Source organism: Gallus gallus, chromosome 3 (assembly GCF_016699485.2).
Source record: "Gallus gallus isolate bGalGal1 chromosome 3, bGalGal1.mat.broiler.GRCg7b, whole genome shotgun sequence".
In the NCBI taxonomy this organism is placed as follows: domain Eukaryota; kingdom Metazoa; phylum Chordata; class Aves; order Galliformes; family Phasianidae; genus Gallus; species Gallus gallus.
In genome coordinates, this window is record NC_052534.1 from 21,602,265 (window position 1) to 21,622,145 (window position 19,881).

Sequence of the window (19,881 nt, forward strand, 5' to 3'; positions counted from 1 at the left end):
TTTTTTTTCTTTTAATTTTACCACACAGTCCTCTTCTTACAGGTTGTCCTATTTCTCAGCAGGGCTGCTGCCCTGAGTCTTCTCAGCCCACTGCTGCATTTCCAGTTGGTTGCCTTGTACTGCCCTCTCGTGGTGAAACACTCTGCTTGCCAGCTCGCATCAGGAGCAGGGAGCCTTCTGGCACTTCTTTCTCTGTATTTGTTACGCGTTAACGCTGTTTCAGAAGAATCATCTTGCCTTGAGAAGGTTGCTTAATCATAACGAGCATTTAGGAAGAAGTTTTTAACAGAGGAGCTTTGTAACAAAATTGATTTTAACTGTGATAGTGTTACTTTGCTAACGTAATTTGGTCTCAGGTTTAGTTTTGTTTCACTGCCTCAGCCATTCTTCTGTGCTGTTTCTTGAACTTGCACGTGGAGTAATATTTGTTGGAAAAGCACAAAACATCAAGTTAGATTTCAGATATTAAGAATAAATTCTTCATTCAGGGCAGTGAGGCCCTGGCACAGCTGCCCGGAATAGCTGTGGTGCCCCATCCTTGCAGGCACTGAAGGCCAGGTTGGATGGGTACCTGGGCAGCTGAGCTGGGGGGCTGCCCTGCCCACAGCAGGGGGTTGGGGTGGGGTGGCCTCTAAGGTCCCCTTCAACCCAAATTGTTCTGTGATTCTGAGTCAAGAGATTTGAGTTACTGCTCCGTTTCAACTCAGTGAAGTTTTGGTGACGCTTTCAATGTCATTTTTCCCTACTGTTTTCTGTATGGAGAGGGGAGTGACCATAATAGCTACTTATTGTGGTGTTTGTGGGCTATTGATGAAATCAAGACCCTAAATGCAAAGAATTTGCAACACAGAAAACAGAACTGTATTGCCACTTGTCAGAGAGTCCTGTCTCAGAGATGGTATTTTTATACATTTGCATAAAATCAGGGTGAGTTCTTACCATACGTAAATATCAGAGGACTGTAACTTTTCCCTCAGTGAATTACTACCTGTGGTAACAGACCTCAAAGCAATTTGGAAGCTAAGGGGGAAAAAATACAACACTAAAACTGATTTCAAATTTAATTTACTTTTCATATACTTATATTAGAATGTTTTGTTAATACATTTGGACCTACGTTAATAAATTATTGATTAATTAGTGTTTAATTGCTGATTTAACCTTTAAATTAAACAAACAAAAAAGAAGAACAAAACCTGTACTAAAAAGTAATGATATTTTCTAGTTTCTAGTGTCCATGTAAGTGTAATAATACATTAATACATGTGGGTGTAATAATAATATAATATATGTAATAGTATATTATTACGGAACTAGGTGAAAATTCCATGAATTACCGTGTTGATAATTGCCCTTTCTTCTAACAGGAGAAAATTCATGAGGATTTTTATCTACACTTCTGCAAGAATAAGCATAGAAAGAAAGAAACTCCTATGAAACCAAGTGCTAACTTCAACCAGTGCCACTTTTTCCTCCCAGTGGGGCAGAAATCTGAAGGACTTTTCATCTCCAGAGTACAGCAATTAGGTAAGAATTAATGATTTTCATGAGTCCAAGACTGATCACAAGGTGTCACTGTATAATGGAAAAATCAGCATTCAGGCTGGGGTTGTGCAGTTACACTGCTAACTCTTAGATTACAGCTCAGAGCGATCCAGTTTTGATTGTTCAAATGTGAATGCGAATTGCCAGTTGCCATCAAGACAGATTGGTAGGAATGCAGTTGTCATTTGCCCTTCACTTACCTGGCCTAAAAGCTTTCTGTAGACAAAACTGCCTCTGGGCAGGCAAATTCTGAACTGCATGGTCTTTATGTAGGTGCCCTGCCAGGGCTGTAATATACCATGGCTTTGTGCATTACTGAATTGTTGCCCAACTAGGCCAATTTGTTGCTACAGAGCTATTCTGGCGTATAGCAGCCCAGGTCATAAAATGGAGATTGGTTATCTCCTAATGCCCAATTGTCAGTGATGTCGTTTTCTTTTATGAATGGGCAAGAAGACTGGGATTTGCTTTTAAATGCTTTGAAGCAAGTGTTTTTGTCTCTGTTTTCTGACACCGCTATTCTAGACTTGACAGATGGGCAGGTCCTCCAGCTAAGTTGCTCTGAGTTGAGGCAACTGGGCAGTTAATTTAACACTGCTCAAAGCTACTTTGGGAGGTGGCCCTTCTGCTAGGTGGGCTGCAGCTTGATGTGTCACAATCCTTCCTGTGGAGGAAATAGGAGTAATGGAAGTAACATACTAAATTGCTGTTTGCTTAGGTGGGTTGCTTTGGATGCAACACAGCTTGTACTTGATGTACAGGTTTTTCAGACACTGGTGGTCCACCACACACAAGGACCTGGATACTAGCTAACAACATTAGTTAAATGCCAAATCCCTCCCCAGGCTGGTCAAGTCATGAGATTCCTCTCTGTTGATGAGGCTTGAAATCTGAACACTGTACATCCCCAGTCAGAGCCATGGGCCTCCACCTGCATAAGAGAATAATGCTCACCAACAGGCAGCAGTGTTTGATCACTTACAAACGTGATATGATAATGAAGTCCAATGGCCCACGTTGCATAGTCAGCAGGAAGGACATAAACTCCTCAGGTGAGTGTTCTGAATTGCCTGTGGGGGTTGCTGATGAGGGATGCCACGTGGGTACCGTGTTAGATCCCTACAATTGGGCATGTGAATAGCTCTGCCTTACAGCAGTTCCAGGATGCATCCTCTTTTTTAAAAAGAATTCAAATTAAAAGAGTAGTTATACCGCATATCTAATAGTTCTCCAAATGTTGCTTGTTCTGCCTCCTTTAAAAACACAAGAATGAAAGCAATGTTTTGATAAAATAATAAAAGAACTGATCTTTGTCCAAAGATTATTAGAGAGAGTGTACTTGATGTTCAGAACATGAGATTCTGATTTCAGCTTTTGATTTCTGCTGATTATAGCTCAATTGCTTCAACAGAGTCTGTTTGGCTTTCCAATCACATCAGATATGGTCTAAAATCTCAAGGGAAAAATACTCGCTCTGATTTTTCAGTCACTCTCAAGTCTAGGAATATATTGATATAAAGCCTGAACGTACATTCTAATGATGCTAGCTACTAAAATCAAGCCCAATGGATATTTGATAGTTAAGAAATGTTTTATTTCATTCAAGCACAGAATAAGTGTTGATATGAAAATCACACCAAGGAATTTTTACTAGGCAGCAGTAAGAAGTGCCTTGTGGACATTTCTTTACTGTTTCTCTAGTAGTAGTAGTAGCAACAGCAGCACACTTGAAAAACCTTGCAGGGTAATGCACAGTAGAGTGAAATATCTCCTTCTGTGTTTTCTACTGCAGCTTGATCTGTTGTTTAGCTTGTGTGTGATGCATTTTTCTGTACATGTGTATGGTAGGAAAGGAACCAAATTTCTTCTCATATTGAGTCTGTCAGTTTTCTACCTAAGTAACAAGCAGCATATCCTACTAATCTGAGGTGTCACATTACGTGATTGCTCTTTACTTCACTGGCTGTATTCAATTTTCTTTCCAAAAACAGGGATATTTGCTCAGATCCATCAGTTGTAACCACATCTCCTCATTCGACACTGTTGTTAGTGAAGTCAGCAATCACCTGCATTCAGTCCTTCATTAAATTTAGGAGGATTAATCCATTCCTTCCTGTCTTATCAGATTTTATTGGTATATATTTTTAAAGTTTGTGAAGGTCACGCCCTTAAAAAAATCAATTATTAATACATGTCAGTTGCTTTTAGCAAATAAATTACTTGTAAATTATTATTGCTAGTAATTTGTCCAAAACTTTATTTCTGTTTTTCCTCCGTTTACTCATTCTGTCTTTGAGCTTTTGAGTTTCTAAGTAAGTGCTCGCGTGCTGGTGTGTTTCCAAAGAAGCTGTATTTATGTATCTTCTTGTTATTACATGAAGATCAAGCCACTTAATGTCAGGATTTACCACATTGATTCTCTGGACTTCTCTGGTATCAGTAATGACTAGGAAAACGATTTACTGTACTGATAAAAATAAGTAGTACAGAATTGGAGAAAATGTTTGAATGAAAGATGGTAGATGTGAAAAGCACCCATAGGAACGATGAGATGTTTAGAACGAGATTCTAGGTTGACAGTAATTGCTGTAGCTCCATGGAATTTAAGACCAATTCCACCAATTGAGAATCAAAATAATGAAGCAAAGCTTATGAGAGAAACTGAGAACCACACACAGGACTTAGCATGCACAGAGAGTGTCTGCAGGTGGCAGGAGGAATACCCAGCAGAGGTGGCAGCAGCGCTTCAGCCACAGGAATAGTTTTCCTCTGGTTCTGTATCTCTCCTAGTTGGCACAGGGGTGGCTTCTTACACAGATAAGAGCATGGAATGTGTTAGAAAATCGGAGTTTGTCTCGTTAGATTAAAAATGCACTTATATGACCCGGCCACTGGATGTCTCTCTTGTTTCGCTTACAAGGACGAAGGCTGACCTCTCAGAGCCAAGCATCTCAGAGATAAATAGGCCACTGTGGAAAACCAGCTGTCAGAGATGCCCAGCTGACTGCAGTGACACAATGCCAGGCCTGGACTTGCCAACTCACAGCGTGTGAAGCTGTAAGAAGAAGATATAAACAAGAACAAGAGCTGAGAAATGCATTTTTTCTTGTATTACAACTACACTTCTTACCAGCCCCTTCTTTTCCAGCATTCAACACAACTGTATCAAGCAGCCTGCTGCCAATAACTGAATATTATTTGAGAAAATGAGTTGAAATCAGTTCTGCCTTTCTCAGTAGTTACAATATATAAGCAAATACTTTGTTAGGCTGAAATAGTAAAATGCACCAGAGACGTTTTCTTTTTTCCTGCCAGGTTTTTTTGTTCAAGTGGGTTGAAGTTGGCGGTAGCTTCAGCTAGACAAGAGCCAGATTTCCTTCTTCTGGAAAAGTCTGCAGCTTCTATTTATTTCTCTGTTCTGAAAGGGAATTAGAAGAGACGCATTCAGAGCTTCCCATGAAATTCTGTTCTGGAAAAATAAACATTAGGAAAGGCTTTTTATAACCAGTGTGTGTGGAGGTACACGATCAGCTCCTTGCTTCGCTCAGCTGTGTTGCTTGAGCAAGGGAGATCTTTCTGTATGCACACTGTCTTGTTCCTTTGAGCCTCCTGACGTGTCAGAAATTAATGTGTGGGAAAATGGGTAAGAAATCCTTTTGAGGTTAAGAACCTCAAGATCTCTGGTTTGTATTCACACTGAATCAGATAGTTTCGTGAGCACACAGCACATAGTGTTCTAGAGGTCTGAGGAACAGGGAAGGACAGAGTCAAGCCTTAGGCGGTGATTTCAGGGCAGGTGAACCTGAGTGCTGAGAGCATAGGGTTTCAGTGGTTCACACAGGATAACACAGGAATTTGGGAATTGGGAGAACTGGGTCACTTTTTCCATTCTTCCCTTCTTCACACTTTTTTTCAGTTTCATCAATATGTTTTGACATAGTCTCCCCTACTCTTCCCTTCTTATATTAATACTGTGTTTTACTTACAGTTAAAAACAGAACAAAACCCTAGATGACAAATTCTGAATGAGAAGAACCTGATGTCTGTAGGAATTTTGCTGGATTTGCTTCTCAGTATACGTGAAGCAAGTTACGTAACTTTTTGCCTTGGTGGTTGGCCAGTGTGTGAGATCTATGGTTTATTTCTTTCAAAATGTTGGTAGGAAGTGATCTGTCTTTGTGGACATCCTTTGTAATCAAAATGGGATTAAACTGCAGTCCTGTTCCCCTGAATGAAGCAGGAAAATAGACAGAAGGAAACGGCTCCTTTGGCTGTAATGCAGGCCTCTCCGTTCAGACAGCACTGCGCTCAGAAAACTCTCCCCTTTTCTCTCTTTATGTGTGCTCAGGATCATTCTACAAAATGTCCCTCTGATTTCCATCTTTGCCTGCATTTGGTCTTCAGATGGGTTTTGCTCTCTCCTGTCTCAGTGGAATTATAAGGATAATGGAGGTGCTTTTTAACAGTCTAAACTAAGCCTTAAACAGGGGATATAGTAAGTGTTATTTCTTACTGGCTGATGTAGGCAAACCTGTGTTTTGCTATACTGTACATTTTAACTCCTGGATTCCAGCATTTTGCAGTTAGTAATCCCTAATCCTCATCATGCATATGAACACCATTATCTGAAGTGGGCATTTAGATCAAGAACCAGACTGTATGGCTGTTACCTTTGGCTTTAAAAGCCCTGGAGAGCTGCTTAATTTTACCTATTACCATGCAATTGGAAAAGAAGCTTTCATCCCACCCCCAGAAATCAAGAATAAGCATCACCATAACATGTGATTTCTTTTTAGAGCCTTCCACTAGATTTGGCAATAGCTTCAGTGCTCATTATTAATTAGCTGATGCTGCATCTTGCAACAGTATTTGTGCTAGTGTTGTTAGAACTCCTTGCAGCATGTATCCATACAGCCTCTGCAAAAGGAGCTGTGAAGGTAAAGGGATAATGATGCATGCAGGTGACTGCAGTAGGGTACTGAAGTTCCAGTGTAATTTTATTCAGAAGCAAATGTCTAATTCAAGAATTGGGGATGGAAACTGGATCTGTAATTACGTTCACAAATTGAGAGGTCCTCTTTTGGAGCTTAATCTAAACAATATAGAGAATGTAGGTTTCTGAGCACCATAGGAAACATCAAAGCTGACCACATAGATTATGGTGGTCCAGGAAAAGGAGGAATTGGATTCTGGAACAGTGAACATCAGCATAGCTCCGTTGGAGCTTTTTATTGATGTACGCAAGTTGAAAATTGTTATATGACTTCAAGTTGCATAGAAACAAAGCAAACCAAAGAAACTGTTATGAAAGCAACCATCCAGGCAAACATGGGGGAAGAGAAACACAGTGAAAACAGAACTCTTTCTAAATTAAATTTACTGACTAAATGTAATAAAGTTTCCTACTGGGGAGTTTCTGGGAAACATAGATTGAAATGGGAAGCAAACTTTGATTGCTCTTTCTGCTGCCTCGATGGCATACTTACAGCAAGAAGTAAATTTCGTTTTTGTACTGCTTCTAAAAAAGCTTTCTAGATAAAAACACCCATGCTTCACAACCACCTTAAGAAGCATTTGTTGTGATTGTTGCTAAAGGAACAGCGTTTCTTTAGTTTCATAAATACCAGAGTTAACAAGCTTCTAAAAACAAGCAGAATTGCCTGTAGGTGATTTCCATTTATACAGAAATAGTTACTCTCTCAACTTAAACTTTCCCTAAACTTTCTCCCTGGGCCTGTTACCTATTAGCGCATACTTTACTGTCCTGTTCCTGCTTCCTTTAGCTGTTTTGAATTAACTGTGGGTAGAAGCAATACTTAATGTAAAAGTACTCGAGGGAAAAACCTGGTCTGACAAATTACAGAAGATAAACAACGTTATGGATAGCTTGTGACTGTGATGAGATCAGAAACAGGCTGATGGGGCACACTTCGTTTTGAAAAAGCAATGGCTGTGCCTTATCATCATGAAGCTTATGACTGATGTTAGAGAAAAGGTGAGATCTTCCAACTAAGTGGCTTCCAGAGTAGAGTCTGAGCATGAAGAGGCTTTGATTTTTATTATTTCTTTTGTTGAGTTGCTATTTGGTATTCAATAGGAGGTGCTCTTCCCTTATCTTTGCTGTCTTTTTTCCCCTTGAATTTTAATGTTGATGATGTTAAGGCACCTAGCACCTCGATAAGCAGCTTTTACTAAAGCTGATAAAATAATTATCTTCCTTACAGACTTGATGTTTGGACAGGCCTCAAGCTAGTCATATGTAGAGCTCTTTCCTCCCCTTGGAAGTGCAGGAGAACCCTGCTGCTGGCAAATTAGCTTGTGTTGTTTTTCTGTTCTTCTGCACAATATTTCTGTCATACTTAGGATGCTCATCATTGGACAGCTGATAGGATTATGCTTATGAAAGGACACGCAAAGTATGAAGAGAAATACTAGAAAACTGGGTCTTCCTGATCTGATTTTGTATCAGGCTTTGAATCCTCATGGACTTATCCCTGAGAGAACCTTAAAGCTGTGGAGAGTCCTGCAGCAACTCCCTAGACGAGCAAGAGCAAGGTGACAGTAGTATACCAAAAGGATTCACAGTGCTGGTCCAAAGTTCGCGCTTAAGGTGGTCTCAAGTGCTCAACTCACATCAAAGAGTTGATTTTACAGAAGGCAGCAAGAGACTGGAACAGGGCTGAGCAGTACGGTGTGGGAACTGTCTGAAGAAGTCCCACAGTGCTTCTGATCATGGAGGAGTCACTTCCCCCTAGGAAGCACAAGTGGACTGTAGTAGTGTGTCCACATCCCCATTTGGTGCCCATTAGGGAAAAATTAAGAGGCCCTTGCCCCTCTCTTCTTCAGTATTCCCAGGTTTGGTAACTCCAGTTTGTGTTGATCACATCAGATAATTTGTACTCTGCATTCCTCAAGTCTTCTGTATTCTTTGTCAGTGGGAAGGAAGCGTTCATAAACTTGTTTGCATCACAAGTTTCTGAAATTCACCTGTGGATAAAGTTTTCTGTAAGAGCTTGTCTCACAGCCTTTAGTTTTGAAAGGTGATTTTAGAAGCACGCGGTTACTGATAACACCTCTGGGAGATTGATTCCCTCTGGAAAATGTGTAACTCCTTAGCAAAGATGATGAGTTGTTATGGTGAGTGAGTTTGTAATCCCCTCATCTGCTGGCTTTTTTTTTTTGACAAATCTATCCCTGATGCTTCATTGCAAGGCACTAAAGAAAATCATTCCTTTCTCCTTCAGGCAGTACGTAAGGCTTTCCACTTTCCCATCTTTGAACTGTGATTAAACAAAAACCATCACAGCAACGTAGATGGAGAAATAAAATGCACAATATTGCGTGCAATATAAAATACAAATAAATCTCCAAGTTTTCTCCTTAAAATGTGCGTGCCGCCTTTCCCTGCTCCACTAGGCTGAAATAATGAGGCAGGACCCAACTGGATAATAAGGCTGGCTCTGATCTTCTCTTATTCCACTGTGACTGCTGGCATCCAAATTTCTACTACCTCTCCATTGCTCAATTTGGGGTATTCTTCTCTACTCTCATTCTCTTTCTCCTACTGATCTTTCCTTTTCCTGATTGTATCAGCCTTTCAGTTTGTACCATGATGGCAGGGTTGGACCCACTGTATGTTTTGTACTGTGTGACAGGGAGAGCTGAAGCTCATCATCCCTTGGATTTGTCAGGTGCTGTGTGATGGAGTCGTCTGGAGTGTTAATTCCTATTTGATTATTCTGACATTCTTGATGAGAAATACGCACATTAAAATCATAATGCAATTACAGATTTTGCTTTTAGTGTGAATGTATTTCTTCTCAGTGACGCTGAAAATATTTAGTGCCCCCAATATCTGTATATTATTTTGACAAATAGGCAGAGAGCTATGTGTAATTTTAAGGTGGCACAGTTTGTTCCATACAGCTTAAGAGCAAGGATTTTCCACCTCCCTTTTTGCCCTATCACATTTTATTATTAATGGATGCATGCAAATTGTCAGCTTTCCCAAAGCTTTGGCATAGATGCTGGAATGACAAATTAACTGATCAGATTAATTTTATTGCTAAACCACATCGTTGACTAACTGGGAGCACTGAGCTCTCCCTTGCTCTTGCTTTATCTTTTCTCTAGCAGCTCTCCTGTCTTTCATTTCATCCTGTTAGTTTAAACGACAGAGCCTCTACTGTGGAAAACACAGTATTCCAGGGGTTGTGTGTTTAGGAATTAACTTCTGGCATTGTCTGGAGGCAGGATGCTAAGGCTGTGCAGCTGGCAGGTTAGTGATGGTTGTCATGAATATTGCATGATAGAACTGAAAGCTCCAGAGAGACGCTTTGCACAAATGCGATGTACGGACACAACCAGCGCAGACAGCAGCTGGCTCTCTGTAGACTGTCTCAAAAGGAAACAGCACTGAGGCATATCAGGATGATTTTTATAAACCCGAAGGCCAACTTGTAATGCATTGTCTGAAAGTTAGAGGTATTCATGATTTATAGCTGGAAGCAGAAGTCTGCTTTCTGAAGTACACGTAGGTAAATGACAGGTAAATGATATCTGTGCCATTCCCTCTCTTATTAGCTGTTTCAGAACATCTATGAGCTGAGTACTTGCTAAAAATCTGTAGAGGGGGGTAACTCTTAATGCTGACATTTGTATCAACTCCCTTGTGCAGCTGCATTCCTACTCCTTCCTCTGCAGTTCCTCTATTTCCTCCTTTGTTTTCTTCCTCTCTGAAAAGATCACATTGCAGGACATAGCACTGTGAATTACAGTGGTGACTCTTCCCTGACAGGACAGGAGCTTGCTATTCAAAGTGTGCTTCCTCAGCTCCAGAGGTGTAAAACAAACTCCTGCTACACAGAAATGCTCCAGCACAGGAATAAAGAACATTCAGAAAGTTTGGATTGAAGTAACATTAGCATAGATCTGAGGTGATTCTGCTAACAGCACTGCAGTTATGTTCAGTTTCTAAGAGGATAAAAGGCTTCCATAAATGAAATATTCTCTATAGCTTAAAGGGTAGTATTTCTACTACACTGTAAGTTGGAGTGAGGTTCTTGACTGATAGTTTTGCACATAGGAGCCATAATGGTTATGGTTATTATATGGTTATATGAATTTATATCAACTTAATATGTGGGTCCGTGATTTTCAGACAACAAAATGTATGAGCTGAAATAGCAAAGTAGGTTTCCTCAGATAACTGCATGTAGGCATGATCCATTCTGTGCTGCTTTTCTGAGTTAAAAAAGATAAAGTAAATCTAAACTATTTTTAGGTGCAATGAGTCAGTCCATCCAAACGCGTTGATGGAAAAAGATATAACTGAAAGGACGGTCCAGTTAGAGGAAGTTATGAAATGTAATGCTTTTAATATAAACATTCAGCAGAACTGATTTGGCTTTCCAAACACAGTGCTTCGCAGTGGCTCATGGAGACTTCACCACTCACATGGTGCTGCCCGTCTCTGCTTTCGGTTCACATGCATTAAACACAGAATGTATTTTTAATATAGAATTGTAGAAGTATTTATGTAAATAATCGATGCAGTTCTTACAGTGTTGTTATGTGAATATGAATGGTGTGTGCAATCAGAAATAGAAGAGGCCAGCAGGTTCCTAGCTGTGAAAAAAAGCATTTGGTGAGATGTTCAGGGCAACCCGATGTATTTCTGCCGCTGTTATATCAAACACCGTAATGGAGTGGGAGTGACTTTTTTAAGGGTAACATAAGCCAGATTCGTTTAAAAGACTCATCCAGACTGCTTTTGGTTTTCACAGAATCATGAGAAACTGACACCCAAGCTCTCTGACACAGCATGCAGTGTCGCATGCTACAATATTCCGGAATAATTGTTTGCAGCTATTTCCTTATGTATTAAATGTTCTCCTAAGTATATATTAATCTGTTTAGCAGACACAGCAAATATAATTATTCAGATAAAAACCTGCTGAAGAATTTACTCCCTTTTTTCCAAGCTGAAAAGCTCCTTTATATGCTTATAGAAGTTCATGTTAGTTTATCTTTGTCTGCAAAGGCTACAAACTCTGGTTGGAGGGCTGGAGGCCCATTTCTTACTTGAAATACCTAGTTTATTTTAAAGTAAACGAGTTAAGCCTAGCGGATGAAAAGATTACCTCTGGCTTCCAGCGTCTTGGCAATGTTGTGAAATACCTTCTCTACAATATCTTTAAGCAGCTGAGCCAGAAGTACTGTTGGGGTCATCGTTCTTCAGACCAGTATTCCAACAAATGTCCAATGGGCACAGGCAAATTCCAAGTGACGACAGGCATGGATGAACGTGAGCCCTCGTATCCAACCGACGCTACCTTCTTCACATGGCTGAAAGTTCCAATACGGAGGAAAGGCGAAGGGAATTCAAGGGAAGCATGAGCTCATTTAACAGACAGGAAACCTGCAACTTGCAAAGCTGTGGTGGAGCACTGCACTTTGATCTCTGTGTCCCTGGTTAGGAAAACTGCAGCCTTCTTTCTTAAACTAAAGTAAGTGTCTTCTGAAGATGAAAGGAGAAGAATTGCTGTTATGGGCTGAATAGCACCGGTGTGATTTGCTGTGAATCCAGGCACCTGCAAGGTATCAAAGCCATATGCCTCAGTGTTTTTGGAAATGAGACTGAGGATGTCAAGCAAGGAGCCAGCAGCCTCGGACTGCTGAATTTCCCAGAACTGTATCCGAGGGGGATGTGACACTTTTCCATTCTGAAGTTCAACCTTTTCTCTGAGTGCATCAGCAGGTTTCACCACTTCTGAAACTGTCTGTGCTCTCCTGTGAGTTATTTATAACCTCCTGCTGCTTTCCATACGTGGAATTTCACTCACCTTCCTTCTCTGCTGTGGATTGTTCTATCCCACTGCTGTACTGCTGCTTCACATATTAACCTTTCAACAGCCTGTTTTCTTCCAGCTCCAAGACATACTAGTCTCAAAGGAGACCATTGAGAGAATTGGGAAGGAAGTATTTATCCTTGGCAGCAGCAACTTAAAGACGTATGTGATATTCAGTGTATAGAATCACAGAGGCTCAGCACATACTCCTAAAACATTCCTGCAAAGCATTCATTTTTGAAGTACATCTCGGAGATGCACAGCTGCACAGTGCTGCTGCTCAAAGTGAACACTTTACATGTTGTGTAACAATATTTTGTCTTTTCAATGAAACTGGCTTTAAGAGCTTAGCTCAAACATAAAAAACAACATAGGGCTAAATGTAATGAATGAGATGAAATTACTCAGCATCTATCTGTGATCATTACCAAAAAAACCTTTCAGTTCAAAGTAAAGGGTAGGTAGCTGCAGCCTCCTACGTTGCTCTCGATCTGCCACAGCTCCTTTTGACTAGTTATGAGTTTAACCTATAAGTTATCCTTCAGGCATAGTGGCTTGGTGGCTGGGCAACTACAGTCTGCATATCCAACACTACTATGTTTACAATTTCTGCCTAAGAGCATAGAACAACACGTAGGGACATTTTCACTTTAATCATCATCAAATTCTGTCTACCTGAGTACCAGAAGATTCCCTTTCCTTTATGGACTGAAGCAAATGCTACCTGTATGCCTTTTTTATTCAAAGACTCTCCTGTCCAGAAAAGTAGGGCTGCAAGGCTTTAAATTCAGCCCTACCTTCAAACATTCCTACATGTTACAACTGTTTGGATTCAGTACATGTGACTATTTATCATCAGTCTACTATTGGTGCCGTTATAATCTCTTAAAGCCCGAGGAGACGTGCCAGCCAAGAAGTATAACAATCTCATTCTGATTTTCTTGGATGGCTTATCTCTAACATGGCTTTCACCCAGATTTTTCTAAACTTCTGACTTCTCAGAAGGATCATGTCTCACGTCAGAAAGATTAAGGCTCGTGTCAAGCTCATGACAGAGAACAGTAATCTGAAATATTCATTACAGGGCAGAATTTCTGATTGCAACAGCTACAAATAACCTATGGGAAACAGTAATAGGAATTGTTTATTCAGGAGTACATCCTGTGGCTCTGCAGTTAATCCAGGTGCAGAGCTCTGTTTTTAATAGAAAGTTAATTACTGTGGATTTCTTATCAACAGCTAACCCAAGCCAAGATCTGAACGTACGTTTTGTAAACAAGTAAATTAGGACTTGCACTTCTGACTGGAAAGGAAGAAAAAACAAAGGAAGCTGTGTAAATATCAACAGACAGGGAAGGCTATAAGCTTACACTGTTATCCCTGACCACATTTGACTGAAATAAAAATGGGAAGCCCTGTCTGTTACCAGATCCTCACAGTAGTCAGATACATCCTATGTTACGTCTGCAGCTATCAGCATTCACAGATAGGGCTCTGAGTCAAATACTTATTACAAATCTAAAAGTTAAGGGTCTTTCTTCGCTTTAATCAACTCATTCACAGACAAAATCTTTGAAGCTATCAGTTCCCTAGACAGTATAAGTAGCTTTCAGGTTATGGGTTGACATGCACTTTATTTATCTGAGCATTCCTCATGTTGCATTCATCTGTCACCTGAGTTGTGCCGCTCGATATTATTTCCTGAACGGACACAAAAACTTTAAGCAATAGCATACATGGACGATGGACAGCAAAGTGTGTAACTGACGGAACAACACAATACCAGTTTGCTTGTAAGCAAAACAAATTTCAGGCTGTTGGCAAGTAACAATCTTAAAAAAAAATCAAAGCATCATCAAGTTAACACTGAAAGAAATATCGTGGTACTTCGAATACATTAAATAAATAAGAGTAGTTGAGCACCTATGTTCACTTAAAGGCTTATGGCCATAATACTGTTCTGTTGAGTGGGAACCTCAAGTGAAAGAAGCTGGGAAGTATAAGCGAGTACTCCTGTTCCCAAAACAAAAGGAAAACAAAAAGGAAACATTTTGCATTCCAAAATGCACTCATTTCATTTGTGATGTCATTCTCATTAGTAACAGAAGGGAAGGACAGGACTATCTCCCTCAGTTTGCAGACATAAGGGTAGGTTGGATCCACAAGGATCTCACTGTAAAAGTGGAGTTTGTATCAACCATTTCCTGTTGCAGCAGGACGTTTCTTCACCAAAATGCATCTGAATTTGAGTATGAATGGGAGCTGATAAATTACCTGCGTTGAGATCAGCATTAACAGGAAAAAGCAGGGAAAGAATGATAACATTAAGCCATAGGTTACAATCTAGCTACAAAATCTAGGAAATGCTGGTAGATAAACTGATCCCAGATAAAGCAATGATGATAGTAATCACAGCAGCCCAATTACTGCAGCCTGCCCCATAAGTAAACCGGAGGGGGAAGAACTGCTGGCAGAATAGCAGCCATTATCAGCTAGTTGACAAGCACTCCCATAAAAATGGCAGGTATTTTATCAAGGAGCCAACTCCCAGCTACTGCTGGTGGTGTATAATCAAAAGGTTTGCAGTTATAATAATGACAGTAAAACAAAACCAATCATCCGAAGTGGTATTTATTTCATAAATGCAAACTTTTTTTTTACCCCAGAACACCAACAGACAGAAGGGGCTCTGTGGAACCCTCAGGGCTTAATAACTGGTGTGGTGATAACATACAAAATGGGTAAAATCAGTAGCACTATGAAAATAGGAATAAATATACAGAAAGCGTTTCTACTTCTTTTGACTGACAGGCAGCAGACCCTCTCTCGCAGCACAACATCCTGAAGTGGGGAATCATCTAAATACATTTCCTTAAAAAAAAAACCAGCCAAAATGCTAAAGAAACAGAACAAAACGTCTTTGAGGAAGTGGGAGCAGATGCTCAGTTTTTCCATGACAGGTCAACCTGTCGCAGAGACAGAAAAATCCACGTGACAATACACATTCCTCTTAAGTTACTCTAAGTCAGTGGTCAGCAGCAATTTATGTAGTGCACACTTGTACTGTCCTCTTGCTTTACTGTGTTTTTGCCCTTGAGGAGCTGGAGGCTTATATTAGATTAAAAGGAAAAACAACACACGAATGCTTATCTCACTGCAACAACAGTGACAAAGCCAGAGTAAAAACAAAGAAAAACTAACAGAAATTAAAAATGAGACTTGAACTTGTCAACACGAAGATGCTAGAAATATACATAGGATTCTAAAATACTATAACAAACATGGGCTGTAGGAATACATGGTAAACAGTAGGTGATGATTTCCTTTTTTTTGAGAGAAAGAGTGGAGGAAGCTAAAAGGAAATCATAATAATCTAATGTAGATGATATATCTGATTGAAAAAAAGAAAGTCTCACAGTAGTTCTCATCAAGAGAAAACACGTATTTTTCCTACAGGCTTTACACAAATATTCTGCTGTAACTGTGTTTTGAGAGTGAGCGTTTTTATATCCAGTATTCTCAAACCTACCAAATACTAAACCCATGATGCCTTTTAAAGTACAAGCATCTATTACACCTCCTTATACACACGGGGCCAATACTCACATGAAGCAGAGAATTGATGTTAGATCATCCAGATAATGCATTACTTCTCCAAAGAATGAAAAACAACTTGGAATTCACAAAAAGACCATTCATGTTTCAACCCTTAAAGGCTTTCTGTTCTCTGCTAAGAAATGTAGTTTTACATAACGTACTTGCAAACAAGGAAATACAGACAGAAAGAACTTTCAGAAACATCAAAAAATCCCCATCATTCAGAGCAAATATCCTGTGTATATGCCACTAATACAGATCTGCTTTCTTTCATGTTTTCAGGAATTCATTACAAAAATTAGCTATCATCAATCAGTCTTCTGTTTAGAAAATATAGATGTGTACACATATATGGTACATAAAGTGTTCTGCCTTTCAGGAAATATATCGTGCTTCTCCCTAGGCATTTTCCAGGTACAAAAACGTTTATCAAAATTCATCTCTAATGTTGAAGTGTGGCTGATCTTCAGGCTTAAAGTCTAGATTGGGGCTGCCATCCTCATTCAGAATTCTTCGAGAAGTATAGCCAACAATTGGATATTTGGCTTTGTAAACATTATTGAAGATATCATCCAGTGACTTCAGTTCCTCTTCTGTGAGTCCTGTCTAAATGAAATAGGGTCAAAGAAATGAAAATGCAGGTATTTAAATTCATTTTTCTCTTTTTTTGATCACTGTGAATCTGAAGGTCAGCTTTTGGGTTCATTTTGCAGAGCATGATTAACTAAGTGGATAGATTAACCTGTAGTTTCTTTCTTCTCATTCAGCCTTACAAAACTTTAACATGTTCAGGTCAAACAAACTGTTAGTTACCTTTCTTTTTTTTTTCTTTTTTTGAAAAAGTAAATCAGATGTAAAATGAGCAACAACCCAATGTCCCTTCCAACTGAACTGCTCTATTTTCATACAAACTACTTCAATGTTATCATCCATCATCTTTCTGAGCTTTTCACACACACCGACTAGCAGCACACAAAGCAAAAGAATAAAATTTTGCAAGATGGAATGAAATTAATTGTCAACTTCTTACAATGTCATGAGTAAGATCTGCTGGATCCAGAGACATCTTGGCAACTCCTCTCGTTGAATCTTTCCCAACCAAAGCATTGTATGGGGCTCCTTTTCCATAAAATTCTGTCAAACAACAATAACAAAACAAACATGAAACCCCACAAAGTGATGATCTGACAGTGTAAGGGATCGTTTCAGCCTGTAATTTTCACCAGCCTATTTCACTTGTTAGTGAATTGAAGCTGTCACTTCAAGTCTAAGATTCTTCCTTCCAAAACTCATTTTTTATTATCTCAGTCCTCAGAAAGCAGAGGATGGAGTTTAACACAACCACTGAATTCCAGTGCTGCAGTCTCAAAATTCTGGGGAGCAATGCTGTACATTCTCATACACTGCAGACTCCAGAATTTGCAGCAGCAAGCCTTGTCTCACTTAGGATTTGAAGATCATCTGACCTGTATGCCCAAACAAGGCATATGAATGAGCTTAGGACAAGCACAGCAGCAAGCCACGAAGACCTGTTATGGCATTAAGCCAAGCAGCCAGGAACCCTTAGTGCCTTCAAACATCTTACAACCTGCTGTTTCTTCTTCTGCTTTCCACAGAAGGAAAAAAAAATCCTGTGCAGTGTGATACAGGCACATCTAAGTTATCCTTCATCTGGCCAGTTCATGTGCCCAGAGTAGTAAGACAGCAAGGATGTGAGGAGCCAGGCAGATGTCTCCAGCACTTCTGCCATCAGCCTGAGCTGCCTGCACTACACTGGGTTATATGTGGGTGTGCAGTAATTGCACACCAGAGTACATCCTAGAAACAACCTTAGTGTAGGAGGTGCCAGCAGAGGAAAGCTGAGTTTTTTTTTTAAAGGGAAAACATATTCTTTTTGTTGCAATTGAACTGTGGGTTTTTAATAGTTTGGTGACATTTAAAAACAAATGAGTGAATAAGAACACAAAAGCAAAGCAGACGGGAGAGAACCCAACTTGCCTTTTCCAGAGGTGACATCAAACACTACCCCCTTCACTGCCAGGTAAATGGGCTGTCCTTCCTGAAAGAAAGAGGTCGGTATGTCCCCAGGTCTTAACAGTAGGCAAAATGTAATTTTACCTATGAAATCTGTAAGGACTCAGCATGCCTAGGAGAGGATAAAATGCTTATTTGTCTGTTCTCAAGGAGCTTACAATCCAATGCACAGTACATACATAGCCCATGCTCAACAACCTGGTACAAATGGCACGTCTGTGTGTATGTGGGCAATGCAGTACATGGTATTTTCATACCTGGCCACTCTGAAGGCTCTCAGATACCACCTACTCGTGCATCCTTGTGCCAGCTACTGTCCATATGCAGCAGAAAGAGAAGAAACAACAATGACCATGGTGTCAGGAACTAGAAAGGAGGTAAAGAAAGGCCGTGTACTCCTACGTCACAAGCAGCCCCCTGCAAAAAGAAATCTTAGTGCCATCTGAAGACCAACAGCAACACTGCATCGCCCGGCCCTTCTCCTGAATGCTTGAGGGTACGTGAAGAGCGTGGCTGTGTCCCATAACGCAGTGCATTGTTTTTGGAGCGGACGTGGATGAAAACTATTTACTTTGCAGAAATCTGTTTGTGTGTATACAAACAAACCTGTTCCCTCCCTTGACGTTTCTTGCTTGTGCTTCACACTGTCTCTAGGTCTTGCTCTTAGTAATGCAGATAGAAAAGTGCATGCAAACGGCACTCTTTATTTGATTAAGAGAGAAAGGGATTAACACAAATGGGATCTGCTGCTGTCTGCCTGCACGAGGCATACAAGCTGCTGAGGTCCCTGGGAGGATGGCGAGAAGGGCCCAGGAAAACCGGCCAGCATGTCTGTCAAAAGAGAAGGCATCTCTCTGTGCACTGAGACAGGAATTTCTCATCTCGAAGTTTTGCCAACTCTTCTGTCTGTCTCAGAGAAAGCTAAAAGCTCTGAAGTTACGATCGCTTCATTATTTTATTTTTAAAGTGCCTAAGCACAGGAAAAAAGTGCCTAAGCCTGTGGTTTAACGAATTATTCTGAAAGTTTCTCTAACCTGAAGTTCAATGACCTCGTTAGGCAGCAGCGCACGGAGCGAGCGCACGTTCCCTGGGCTCAGAGCAGAGCTCCGGCAGGCCCAGGCCGTGCAGGGGAACAAGCATCCGAGCCCGGCTGCCCCGCAGCCCTGCAGCCAGCGGCGGGCAGCGCAACGCCCGTCCCGCCGGGGCCCTGCAGCCGGGCAGCCCCGCCCGCCCTCTCTCCCTCCCTCCCGCGCGGCCCTACCTGCTGCCCGTCGTATCTGGCCAGCTCGGGCTCGGTGAACAGCCGCACCGGCGTCTCGGCGGGCGGCGGAGCCTTGAAGCGCAGCTCCCGCTCGGCCGCCGCCAGCACCGCGACGGCCGTCAGCAGCGCGGCCTGCAGCGGCCGCCCCGCCATGCCGCCAGCCCCGCCTCCGCTCCCCGGCTCGCTCGCACGGCGTAGCGCCGCCACCCGCCTCGGGGCGGCTCCGCTCGCGCTGCCCGCGGCACGGCAAGCCCGGAGCGCCGCGCCGGTCGGGTTGGAGGCGCGTGACGCGTTCAGCTGTTATTCTGGAATAACATATTTGCGTGCCCTCAGCGGAGGGCCGCACGCGAGTCGGTGCCGTCGTTGTGTCAGCGGCCCGCAGCCCGCCCGAGAGCCGCGGTCCCGCGCAGACAGGAGCCCGCTGAGCCTGGGCGCGAGAAGCGCCCGGCGTGCTTTTTGCTGATCGCGAGACGCTACCGAGCACGCGCCGCGGAAGCACGCGAGGAACGGCGCGCAGCACCCGCAGGACGAGCGCGGCGCCAACCGCGGCCCCGCGACCGTTAACGCGGCTCCCGCCGGACTACGCCTCCCAGC

The 19,881-nt window shown here is 41.6% G+C and overlaps 2 protein-coding genes across 22 annotated transcripts in view; one reads left to right on the forward strand and one right to left on the reverse strand.

The window, feature by feature from the left end:
* The window catches only part of TMEM206 (transmembrane protein 206), a 118,533-nt gene that overhangs the window by 78,664 nt on the left and 19,988 nt on the right, over positions 1–19,881 (forward strand). For 15 of the 21 annotated variants that reach the window (XM_046939651.1, XM_015283868.4, XM_040697856.2 and 12 more), the window contains one exon: positions 1,368–1,527. The gene's annotated coding sequence lies outside the window, so the exon portion shown is untranslated. Of the gene's footprint in view, positions 1–42; positions 247–1,367; positions 1,528–2,390; positions 2,598–3,536; positions 3,789–4,465; positions 9,335–11,745; positions 15,592–19,881 lie in introns of those variants that run through there. The other 6 variants (XR_005858518.2, XR_005858517.2, XR_005858516.2 and 3 more) reach the window with 6 other exon arrangements.
* On the reverse strand, positions 15,011–19,465 carry NENF (neudesin neurotrophic factor). The gene is made up of 4 exons (XM_419430.7): positions 19,288–19,465; positions 17,991–18,051; positions 17,023–17,126; positions 15,011–16,598 (listed from the first exon to the last, which is right to left on the reverse strand). Exons 1-4 carry the CDS (start codon positions 19,438–19,440, stop codon positions 16,422–16,424), a joined length of 495 nt encoding a protein of 164 aa, XP_419430.1. The 5' UTR covers positions 19,441–19,465; the 3' UTR covers positions 15,011–16,421.

What these genes read in the sequence shown, in the direction of transcription:
- NENF (XM_419430.7), bottom strand. Translation starts at nt 19,440, where the DNA reads ATGGCGGGGCGGCCGCTGCAGGCCGCGCTGCTGACGGCCGTCGCGGTG. An exon ending in CCAGATACGACGGGCAGCAG is followed by an intron (nt 18,052 to 19,287) that starts GTAGGGCCGCGC and finishes TCTTTCTTTCAG; the next exon opens with GAAGGACAGCCCATTTACCT. An exon ending in TGATGTCACCTCTGGAAAAG is followed by an intron (nt 17,127 to 17,990) that starts GCAAGTTGGGTT and finishes GTTGTTTGACAG; the next exon opens with AATTTTATGGAAAAGGAGCC.